The sequence below is a fragment of the Capsicum annuum genome, chromosome 7 (assembly GCF_002878395.1).
Source record: "Capsicum annuum cultivar UCD-10X-F1 chromosome 7, UCD10Xv1.1, whole genome shotgun sequence".
NCBI classification, from domain to species: domain Eukaryota; kingdom Viridiplantae; phylum Streptophyta; class Magnoliopsida; order Solanales; family Solanaceae; genus Capsicum; species Capsicum annuum.
In genome coordinates this window covers 3,316,093-3,328,216 of record NC_061117.1, presented here as the reverse complement: position 1 = coordinate 3,328,216, position 12,124 = coordinate 3,316,093, and the positions used below count along the sequence as shown (strand labels likewise).

Sequence of the window (12,124 nt, the reverse complement as noted above, 5' to 3'; positions counted from 1 at the left end):
TCATAACCCATCAGTGCCGAAAAGTTGCTTCTTTCCTTATTCTTTCAAGCTATTCTCTCTCTCGGTATCAGAGCCATCATAGACTTCAAATCCAGTCCATTGTCTATGAAAATTCACCTAAATCCGTATATTTGAAAGTACTTCGTTCAGCTTTAACTTAGATGAAATTTGTGAGTATCTTCAATCCTCATTATTTTTCTTATATTTTGTGTGAGTCTGATCTTTCGTCTTCTTTATTTTAACCGTCAGATCCCATCTTTTATAAGCTTTGATTCTATCTTCTTTTCTTGTACAAAAATCTTTATTTAGGAAGTAATGAAATATTATCATTTAATATGTATATTTTCATTTCTATCATTTAATATCACAAGCCTTAAAAGTGAACTTAACTGAATCTTGAATGATATGTATCTTTTTATTTCTACGATTAAGATCAGTTGCAAAATCTCAAATAGAATGAAGAAAATTTGTTAAATCTATATATGATTTTTATTTGACTCGAAGAAAATATTTATTTTTTATTTAATTGAGTTTCTTTTTTTTTTGGTAAAGTAGAGATGCATTATATTAAAGCAAAGGAAGGGAGCTCAATCCGGCTCCAAAACAAACATAGTTTGACGTGTAATCGGCGTCTGAGAAGAAAAAACTGATCTAGAGAATCGTTTTCCTAACATATCATCCCAAACTGTGTGGGTTACAAAATGGGGCGGGGATACAAAAACTTTACAGTAGTCCAAAAAATTTCCTTTTGCGCCTTCCTTTGCTAGAGCATCTGCCACTCTGTTCTGTTCCCTGTAGTTATGTTGGACCGGAGGCCTTCCTAGTCTTTGCAGCATCAACCTGTAATCATGAATGTAGGAGTTAAAAAGTGTATTCCCAACTTGCAATATTTTGATGATATCCTCAGAATTAACATTGATGATAATGAGGGTTAAGTTTTGATCAATAACAAATTGAAGACCCCTCCAAAGAGCTAACAGCTCCATGAAATTATTGTTAGCGTGGAGGTAACTTTGGGAGTAGCCTAGCACCCAATTACCATTGGCATTTCGAATGACACCACCAATACCTCATTTGCCCGGATTACCCAAACTGGAGCCATCAGTATTGATCTTAAAGTGATTAGCAGGAGGGGGGTTCCAACCTGCATAAATGGTGGTATAAATTCTGGAAGTGGAGGTATGATTCAGGTGGTAGAACTCTATAGCTTCAGAATAAGCAAGTTTAAAGGAAGAGTAGGAGGATTTATTGTTGAAAGAATTTGAGTTTCTAGTATTTCAAATGTGCCAAAGGCCAAAGGGTAGCAGCGTTGACCAACTGACTAGGCTATCATAGTTGGAGTTTCATAACAGAAGTCAGGTGGTGTTCCAGTTGGAAGGGTGAAACATTAGGGAATTGATGGTAAGAGACTCTTGATAAAGTTGGAAGAGGTCTAGCCATAGAGAGTTGACATGAGGGCAGGAGAATAATAGATGGGGATGTCCTCATAAAAAAGAGAACAGTGATAACAATAGGGAGCCATGGAGAGACCCTTATAAGCAAAGGTGGAGTTAGTTTGGAGGTTGTTATGGTGAAGAGACCAGAGGAAGAATTTGAGTTTATTAGGAACAGAAAGTTTCGAAATCCACCCAACAGAAGAAGAATTATGGGTGGAAGGATGTTTAGTGGCAGCAAGGTAGTGGTAAACAGTCTTGCAAGAGAACATCCAATTGCCTGTCAAGGTCTAAAGGGGGAGATCAGTCTTGAGATGAGGGTCAGGATTGAAAGTATTAATCATACTGAGTTGAAGCTCTACAGGGATGACAAAAGGGAGGGAGCTGAGGTTCCAACTGTTGTTCTGCCAAAAAGAGTACAACCTAAGAGTGGTGCATGATTTTGGAAGGAGGCCATGGATGAGGTTAGCTAGGGGTGGATGGCAAGGAACCCATCTATCTTTCCAAATGTCAATCTTATGACCATTGAAGACAGACCATTGGATAATTCCTCTACAGAGGGACCAATCTTTTTGGATATTTCTCTAGGTTCTTGAGGAAAAAGAAGTAAGATTTCTAGTGGGATGACTTCTTTGGACCAGGACTTGAGCCCATAAGAAAGTGGGGTTAGAGTGGAGTCTTCAGGCGAGGCTACACAATGAGCCATTTTTTAGATAGGCTTATTATAAGCCTAGACCTCCCAAATGTTTGGGTTGGGTGATGGTGGTCCAGTTGACCATATGCATATTTTTTTCTCAATCCCCATATAAAGCTTCTTTGGGCTCTATCAATTAGAGTGTGGATCTTACTAAGTAGGAGGATCTATTGCATAACATGGTTGGGGATATTTCTCAAGCAGGATATGGCAAGGGTGGTCCTGCCAGCCATATTAAGAAATTTGGTTTTTCAACCAGCTAGTTTGTTACTAATGTTATCAAGAATAAAGTGAAATTCAGACAGTTTAGGAGTACCATGAAAGATAAGGAATCCAAGTTATTCCCAAAGGTAAGGCTGGATTTGATGCCCAAGGTGGAAGAAAGAAGATATTTAGTAGAAGAGAGGTAGTTAGAAGAGAAAATTACTTTAGATTTAGATAGATTAACTTTTTGGCCAGAGAAAAGACTGAAATTTTGAAGGGTTCTAATAATGGTAGCACAATTGAGGGTATCAGCTTTGGCAAAGAGAGTTAAGTCATCAACAAAGAAGACATGAGAGATCTTAGGTCCTTTATGGTTTATTTGGAGAATATGTCATTGAAGAATATCAACTTCATGGTTAATTCTTCTAGAAAGGATCTCCATGCAAAGGATAAAAAGATAAGGAGAGAGAGGATCTCCTTGTCTAATTCCTCTGGTAGGATAAAAGTAAGGAGAGAAGTTGTCATTCATAAGAATAGAGATAGAAGATGATGAGACACAAGACATAATAAGCTTAATGAGACCAGAGGAAAGGTTAAAGTAGAAGAGGGCTTGTCTAATGAAAGACCATTCTAGTCTGTCAAAGTCCTTCTCTAGATTAATTTTCAAGATCATATTGGGGGTTAAACCCTTCATTCTTCTAAAGTGGTCAATGTACTCTTGAACAATAATGACATTATCAGAGGCTCTCCTTTTAGTTAAGAAACTAACCTGGGTACTCCCTATGATGGATTGAAGGAAGTGCTTGAGTCTATTAGCAATAATCTTGGTAATGATTTTATATTGAGTATTGCAGAGACCAATAGTTCTGAAGTTCTTAAGGGTGGTAGAATTCTTGCACTTAGGGATGAGGCAAAGGTAAGTGGTGTTTACTTGTACATCCATAGTCCCATGAGTGAAAGTATGCGAGCAAAAATCCAGAAGGAGTGGGACAAAAGAATTCCAGTATTTTTGGTACATGAAAGGATGCATACCATCTGGACCAGGAGCTTTAAAGGGCTGAAAAGAGAAAACAACATTTAAAATCTCAGTTAAAGAGGGGATGGATTCTAAGATAGGGTGGCAAGAGGGGGGAAGAGATCCATTAAGGGAGGGGTTCCTCAAGCAATGTAAGTGGCCTTGAAGGTGGTCAGTTTTGAAGATGGAAATTAGTAGGAGGTGATAGCTAGCTTAATATGATCATGGGCATAGATCCATCTACCTTGGTCATGAAGGCAGTGAATGATGTTCCTTCTCCTTCTATTAAGGGTGGAGGTGTGAAAGAACCTTATGTTTTGGTCCCCTTCAATGAGCCAATTTATCCTGGATTTAAGCATCCAAAAGTCCTGCTCATTCTTAAGGATAACATTGTATTCCTTAGTGAGCTGATCCTCTAGCTTATGGAGGAAAGTACTAGTAAGGTAATTAGGGGACTATTGGATACACTTAAGCCTAGCTAGAAGATGTTTCTTTTTGTGGAAAATATTTCTAAAGGTATTCTTGTTCCAAGCTAAGGCAATGTCAGCAAAGTCCAATGTGGCTCTAGTAAGGTTGGACTCAGAGGAAAAGGATTGAGCCACAAGGTTGGGAAAGCCTGAGTGGTTGCACCATATAAACTCAACTCTAAAAGGCTTGTGAGGGATGTGAGGAGGTCTGCCAAAAGTAACCAGGAAAGGAAGTGGTCAAAATGAGTCCTAGGTAGATGGAGTATGGAGGCCTTAGGGTAAAGATGAATCCAATGGTCATTAGCAAAGCACCTATCCAGTCTCTCTAGGATAAGATTATGTCTATTCTGGTATCTCATATTGGACCAAGTGAATTTGCTACCTTTAAAAACAAGGTCTATGAGGCTGCAATGGTTCAGGCAATCCCTAAAGGTTGAAGCTTTGTAATTATTAATACTAAGACCCCCAAACTTCTCATAAGCAGTTAAGATTTCATTAAAATCACCACCTATGAACCAGATAACACTTTCAAGAGACTGAAGAGAGTCAAAAATACACCTTAATTGGTCCCAAAGGTCTCTTCTAAAGGAAAAAATATTACTAGCATAAATAACACTAAGAATCCAATAAGAAGGGGGAGAACTAACCTTGACAATCGCATGGATGACCTGGGGGGAGATGGAAATATCCTTTAAGGAGATGACATCATCCTTCCAAAAAATAACAATCCCTCCGAAAGAATCAGAAGTAGAGGATTGAAGAAATCAAGGGAAACTTAGCTCATCAGCATTCAATATTAGAAAATTCTTCATTATTGATTTTTTATAGTTTCCCTGAGAGATTTGCTTCCCCTTCTCCTGAGACCTTGAGAAGCTGGGGAAGTCCAGTCTCTTTCTTTTCCTCCAGAGAAGCGAGATCTTTGATTTGTAAGGAGCCCTATCATAGGGTTTGGCAGCTCTATACCTATTTCTACCCTTGATATATCCAGAGGGAGGATTACAACAACCAGTTCTTGAGTAGGCCCCTCGAAAACCAGGCTTACAGGTTTTTCCAAAGTGAGAACATCTGTCCTGGGTATTATCAACTGGCTGAGAGGGCTTCCATCTCCCTGTTGATCTCTTTAAGAGTTTCTAGGGTTTTATCCCTTACTAATACCTCTGTGTTCAGAATAGAGGTCTGGGGAGTAAGGTTTGGAGAGATAGTGATGGAATTGGTGGGTCTGCCCCACTGAGATTCACAGAAAGAGGGCCCATTGCCAGAAGAGAGGGGTATGGGGGTGGATAAAATTGGAGGTTTGAGCTCATGATGCTCATCATCTCTGATATTAACATTGGAGTGAGATCTTATTGGAAGGATGGATAAAAAATTTGAAAGAGTGTGGTCATCCACACATTTGGTCCAAAGTTTTGGAGACCCTAGTTGAGTCACTCCATAGCCAGGAGTGCCAAGTAGTGAGGGTCCTGAATCATCATAGTGAACTGGAATCCCCCCATTGTAGGTAAAGAGGGAAGGACCAAACTGGTAGACAAACCTCCAATCATGAGATAAAAATGTGGGTTGGAGATAGGAGAGCTGAGGTGAGAGTGATCAAAGTTGGAGTAGGAGTGCTCATTTTATGAAGTAGAAGAGTAATGCATGGCATTCTCCTCAATGAAAGTAGTTAGAGTAGAGGAGGGGATGTGAAGAGCCTCAGCGTTGGACATCTCAGAGGCAATTAATGCCTTGTCTGTGAGATGATTATTGGCCATCAAATCATTTATGGAAAGAAAAAAGATTGATGGCGTGGGGGGGAGTTCCAAGGTTGATGGGAGGTAATCATTTGAACATAAGGGTAGGTCCCATAGGACAAGTCTTTTTCTTTCTCTTTATTTGAAGGTAAAGAGGAGGAATGAGTAATAATAGGAGAAGGAGGGAAATTGGATAGCTTATTAGGTTGAAGTTGATAGGTAGGATAAGAGAAGGTTATTGGGCCGAACTTATTAAAGGCATAAGGAGGGGTGATAGTTGGGCCCAAAGTAAGACTGGGCTTAAGGTTGATTCCCAAATAGGAAAAACCCAAAAGTTGGGTAGTAGCATGGGCCTTAACAGTAGGAATAAAGTTGGGTTGGCCCCTATGAGGTTGAGGCAGCCCATCGGCAAAAGCGACCCAAGATGGCCCAATATCGTTAGAAGATCCTAGCTGGGGAGCTTTGCCGGCGTCCATGGGCGGCACCGTTGCTGAGGAGGTAGAATTAGGATACTTACCTGGAGTGGCGAGGGGCACACCGTTACCACATTGAAGGCCTATTCGGCGGTTGGGTGGATCAAAATTCTAACCAGATCTCTTGTGAAAAGATATTGTTTTCCACTCATTCTTCTCCTCTACAGCTGGAGTGTTCCCCATGGAGTCCGAAACAGCAGTTAAAAGCAGTGGAGGTGGATTTGCTGGACAAGAGGTCATCGTATGTCTCAAACAGCCACAAGATTTACACAGGATTTTCTCACCTTCATAGATGAGTTATTGTTTGTGGGAGCCAATAGTGACAGAGGTCCTTATTGGCTTTCCCAATTTGATTTGCACACAGATGTGTGCGTATCGACCACGTACAGTCGAGGATGTGCATGCGTCAACCCTGAGAAGGATCCCAATTTTTTGGTCAATTCGCTCTAGGATTGATCGATCATAAAACTCAGTGGGTAATTGCGGCAGGTGCACCCAGATTGCAGTAGAGTTAATCTTAGTGGTACTAGGGATGAAGTTGGGCTCCCATTTCCCAACGAAAATGAAGCTACCAGATACAAACCATGGATCATGATGTAGTACTAGTTCCTGGTTGTCCTTTCCTTTGAATTTCGCTGTGAAAAAATCATGACCCAAACCAATTAGGCATAATGGTTCAGAGAGTTTCCAAAGAGCATCAAGTTTAGTATTGAGATAAGGGTGGGTAAGTTTCCCTCTGAAAACCTTCAAAATGACCGAAAATTTCCAAGGAGAATAGATGCGGAGTTTTTCGTCCTGAGTGAGATCAATCGAATCTCCCTCCGACCCAAACAATTCAGTGTCAGAATCGACGAAAAACATTGGTTGATCAGATGGGATTATGGAATTTGAGGCTATATCTTTGTAGGTGGGTTTAGTCGCCATTGGAGAAGATGGTAGGTTGGGGCAGTAAAAGGAAAATAAGAGGAAAGTAGAGAGAGGAGAGGGTAGACCATCTCTCTCTACTCTATTGTATCCTTCACTTCATTTAATTGAGTTTCACTCCTATAGCAAGTTGTTGTGCTCACATTATGTTGAGAATGAATCTCAAAGTTAATAGTTGATAGTCCATATTTTTTTAATCTACATATCAACACATATTAAATAATTAGAAAATATTAATCTTATAACTTTATCTGCTTTAGATACTTAAATTGTTGGAAGAAAATGGCTCATAGTAGTGAAATTTTCGAGGACCGTGGATATAAAGGCATTAATATGATAATTGGTATAAATATGAAAATTATAGATTTTTAAGCATTCAATTTGTGCATTATCAATCAGACAATTATTTGTTTACATTAAGTTCCTCACAACTTTAATCGTATAACAGCTGCGAGGAACTTAATATAAACAAACAAGTATCTGATTGCTGATGCTCATTTTGTGTGTTTGAGAATTTATAATTTTTTCTTTTATCACGATCATCACATTTGCCTTCTTTACTATCCTCCCAAGTTTCACCAATATGAGTAATTTTTTTTTAACAGTTTAAGCATCCGAAGCAAAGTTATAAGATTTAATATAGTTCGATTGTTTAATTCATGTGTTTGATATACGGATTAGGATGATAAGAACTTCAACTGTTGATTTTGAGATTCATCCTTAACATCAATGTGAAAACAGTAATTAACTAAAGAATAAAACACAATTGAAGAAAAAGTAAATATTTTTAAGACGAAAAGATAAATTCTATTCGAGATATAGTGTAGTTCACTTTAAATTTCGTGATTGTACTTACATATTAAATAAAAATATATTATAACTTCAAAACTTGTTAAGAACCTAATAATAAAAATTTATATGCTTTTTTCACACATTAACAAGTAGAGACATGAAATTAAAAAAATATTTACTTTTTCAAATGGGTTTTGAATTGGGCCGGGTCGGGTGGGTGTTTTTAAAATTTTATTTATTGGATATATAAATTAAAAAAGAGTGAAAAAAAATAGTGGGTTGATTGGAAAAGTTATAATAATCTGGTCAATATGATTTTTGTTTTAGTTTATTCAAAGTTTAGTTATTTTTGTATTAGAAAAAATAGTTAAGTTACTTTTGTAAAAAAAAAAATGATAGTTAACTTACCATCTATAAAACTTACTTGTTACTCAGAACATGAGGATGAAAATCTCAATTTAAATTTTAAGCTTCAAAAAAACATAGATAATTGAGATATAACTTTTATCAATTTAATTAACATACGCTTTATTATTTTCCAAAGTTAGATGATTTATCTACATTTATTATTTAGGAGAAACTCAATTTTTATTTTTTAATAAGTTTAGTTTCTTATGTATAATTATATTTATCAACACGAGACATACGTGCAAAGCACGTACACTTGACTAGTAAATTTAAAAAGAGTGAAAAAAATAGTGGGTTGATCGGAAAAGTTACAATATCCTGGTCAATATGATTTTTGTGTTAGTTTATCCAAAATTTAGTTATTTTTGTGTTAGAAAAAATAGTTAAATTACTTTTGTAAAAAAAAATGATAGTTAACTTACCATCCGTAAAACTTACCTGTTACTTAGAACATGAGGAAAGCTATATATTAATCGTAGAATAAATAGTCAAAACACATTTAAATTATTATTTTTTTGTAAGTTTCACGCCTTGGCTATCAATTTTTTTTGTACTTGAATTATAACCATCTACCATCTACGTATTAAACACACCTCAAAAGTAATTACTAAGGTAAAAAAAAATATCTAAAAATATCTAACAATTAGAGTGAAAAACTTATAAAAAGTGATCAATCAGATATATTTTTTATCATTATCTCTTAGAAATGCTATATATCTAGGACATATGATTAAAAGTTGTCACATGAAGAGAAAAATAAGAAAATATAATCAAAAGAGTACTATAGTGAAGATGTTTCAATTGTCAATTAAATAAAAAAACTAGAATAGATCTTAATGTCAAATAGATCCTACATTTTGTGAGTTTGAATCTTGAATAAATTACTCCCTTAAGACTAGCAAAAACAAAAAAAATAGAAAATTCTTGTACTTATAGGAATTTGATCTATCACTTAATTAGAACTTCACTCTATTTCCGACGTTACAACGTTTATTAAAAAATTTATCAAATAAAATAAAGTATTTTAGAAATGGCTTCAAGATGTGAAGTTTTCTTGGAAATCTTGCTTGCAATCTTGCTTCCACCTCTTGGAGTTTTCTTTAGACATGGTTGTTGCAGTGTAAGCCCCCCCACCCCCCACCCCACCCCACCCACCCACCCTATTTATTTTATTTTTCATTTAATTAATTTTTTAAAAAAAAATAATACTGCATATATAAATTAAAAGTTATTTTTTAGGCATATATATTAAATCTCGACCAGCCTGATGAAATTTCTAGTTTTGACATTGTTCATGACATGTAATGTATTATTGAGTTGCACTCAGTGTGTCTTAACTGACAAGTAAAGCAGGTAAAAATCACGAGAGATGGTTCGGACGTGTTTTGGGTTAAAAATTGATTTGTGGCCCCCAGAGGGTGTGGAGCAGGTAAGGGTGGCCCGGTGGAGTCGGCGGGGCCGTTTGGGCGGTTAAATGGGTGAAACAGTGCGAACGAGCCATGCCCGGCGCACGGGCGTGTTTTGGGCTGAAAATAACTTACGGCCCCCAGATAGACTGAGGAAGGGGGGAGGGTAAGTCTAGATTATAGTGAAGAGAAAATACGATTATTAGCTGAATTGTCGATAAGAAACAACAGATATTTAATTGAATTCACAAGCACGCATATCAGATAATTTACTTTAAAAAGTTTAAATATATGAAAAGAAATTCATTTTGAAAATTGATTTCTAAGATTTCAATTAATATAAGTTATAGTCACACGAATATTTAGAACTTATTTTAAATCACAAATTTTAAAAATATATATTTTTTTTAATTTGGTGTACAATCAAATACAATAAATTTATTAATAACTTTTATTAATTTTTTTTCTTTTTGGTTTTGCAGTGTGAGTTCTTGATTTGCTTGATTTTGACCTTACTAGGTTATATTACTGGGATAATTTATGCAATTTATGCAATCGTTATCCGTGATCATGATTAAATTATATTTTGTAAAGAAAAATTTATTCAACTCTGTTGAGAATCAAAATAATAATAATAAAAAAAGTTAAATGACCATCTATAAACCAATTCGACATAGTACATACATGATTGAATCCACAAGAAAATATATCAGATAGCTTTGTACATAAATTTTCGGCAGATGACAAAAAAAAAAATCTACTTTTAATTTTGATTTTTGAAATTGATTCTCTATATTGTACATAAATGTTAAGGCGCCACGTTGAAAGTCTTCTCGAAAGAAGAGCTTCTAATAATAATACATCATGTCGCGAATTTGAATTAATCAGCGTCACAATGCATGTACCATATACTAGATGCGAAATTAAATGCTTATAATATCTTTTAACACAATAAATTTTGTTAATCACTTTGATTAATAAAATTTTAATTATATTTTTTTTATGCTTACAATCTCTTTCAACACAATAAATTTTGCTAATTACTTTGATTAATAAAATTTTAATTAATTATTTTTTTTTATTTTTGCAGTGTGAATTCTTGATTTGCTTGATTTTAACCTTATTAGGTTATATTCCTGGGATTATTTATGCAATTTATGCAATTGTGGTTCGTGGTCATGATCAAGATGAAGAATGGCGTCCTCTTACTGCCTAATTATTATTTTTTTAATTATTATTATTATTATTAATTTTTTTTTTTTTTTGGATAATAGGAAAACAATAATTCTAGATTTATTTGATCCAGAAAATATTTTTTTAGCTGATATGCTTTGGTTCTTTAACAGAAATTAATAAAAGTTTTGGCATATTGTCCCTATTTATTTTTATCTTCTTCAAAAAAAAATATGTGATTTACCTAATATAATGCAGTTTACTATTATTATGCTCATAGATATAATGTATTTCGCTACGCTCTGATATTAGGCGTTAATATTGTATATTCTACTACGGAGATATTGTATACGCTTGAATACACTTATTTGTACCATCATAACTTAAAAATCAAAACTGCGAATTTGTAAGTCTTAAAATCTCCTTAGGATGCGATCTTTTACCTGATCCTACATAAATGCGAAATGTTTTGTACACCAACCTTTTTTAAAACAATTATTCATCCTAATAAGTCCTTCATTTCCTCCTAAACTTCAAATTAAAAGGGCAGTCCGGTACACAAAAGCTATCGGCTATGCGCGGTGTTCGGGGAGGGCCCTACCACAAGGGTATATCGTACGCAGTCTTACCATGTATTTCTGCCAGAGGCTGTTTCCAAGGCTTGAACCCATGACCTCCTAGTCACATGGCAGCAACTTTACCAGTTACTTCAAGGCTCTCCTTCCCTCCTAAACTTTAAATCATTTATATTTATTCATCAAAATTAGTCATCATTGTAACTACGGAAAAGATGTGAATATACCCCTGAACTTTAATAAATATTATAGATATATCCTCCGTCATACTTTAGATATAAATATACTTTTGTCATTAATGAAAAGATACATATATACCCCTGAATTTTAATAAATGGTACAGATATACCCTCCGTCAATGAAAAGGTACATATATACCCCTGAACTTTGGTAAATGGTACAGATATACCCCCATCATATATTAAGTACAAATATATCCTTACCGTTAATGAAAAGATACATATATACCTTTCTCACTAACGGCAGGACACGTGTCACGATCTTTTTCATTTGCCATTTTCTAATTTAATTTATCCAATCCTACCCGAAAATAACTTTAATTTAACCCACAAATCGATTCGAATGTATGACGGAGAGTATATTTATACCATTTCTCAAAGTTCAGGGGTATATTTGTACCTAAAGTATGACGGTGGATATATTTGTACCATTTATTAAAGTTTAGGGGTATATATATACCTTTTTATTAATGACAAGGGTGTATTTATACTTAAAATATGATGAATGATATATTTGTATCATTTATCAAAGTTCAGAGTATATTCATACCTTTTCCATTATTATTATAATTATAAACCATAGTATATGACGAC

The 12,124-nt window shown here is 35.2% G+C and overlaps 1 protein-coding gene and 1 long non-coding RNA gene across 3 annotated transcripts; one reads left to right on the top strand and one right to left on the bottom strand.

The window, feature by feature from the left end:
* Positions 1 to 617: 617 nt before the first annotated feature.
* Positions 618 to 7,104, bottom strand: LOC107877584. Of its 2 annotated transcripts, none has more exons than XR_007057532.1 (2): positions 6,058 to 7,104; positions 618 to 840 (listed from the first exon to the last, which is right to left on the bottom strand). It is a non-coding gene; the product is annotated as an uncharacterized LOC107877584 (long non-coding RNA). The 2 variants fall into 2 exon arrangements; XR_001676414.2 differs by having other exon boundaries at positions 6,130 to 7,104.
* A 1,981-nt stretch (positions 7,105 to 9,085) lies between these two features.
* LOC124899991 (low temperature-induced protein lt101.2-like) lies at positions 9,086 to 10,931 on the top strand. Its single transcript, XM_047415122.1, has 2 exons — positions 9,086 to 9,257; positions 10,634 to 10,931. The coding sequence occupies exons 1-2, from the start codon at positions 9,168 to 9,170 to the stop codon at positions 10,757 to 10,759; spliced, it is 216 nt and encodes a 71-aa protein (XP_047271078.1). The 5' UTR covers positions 9,086 to 9,167; the 3' UTR covers positions 10,760 to 10,931.
* Positions 10,932 to 12,124: the final 1,193 nt, after the last annotated feature.

Excerpts from the sequence above, each read along its gene's own strand:
- LOC124899991 (XM_047415122.1), top strand. The coding sequence starts at position 9,168 with ATGGCTTCAAGATGTGAAGTTTTCTTGGAAATCTTGCTTGCAATCTTG. Across the intron at positions 9,258-10,633 it reads TTAGACATGGTTGTTGCAGT|TGTGAATTCTTGATTTGCTT; the intron begins GTAAGCCCCCCC and ends TTATTTTTGCAG.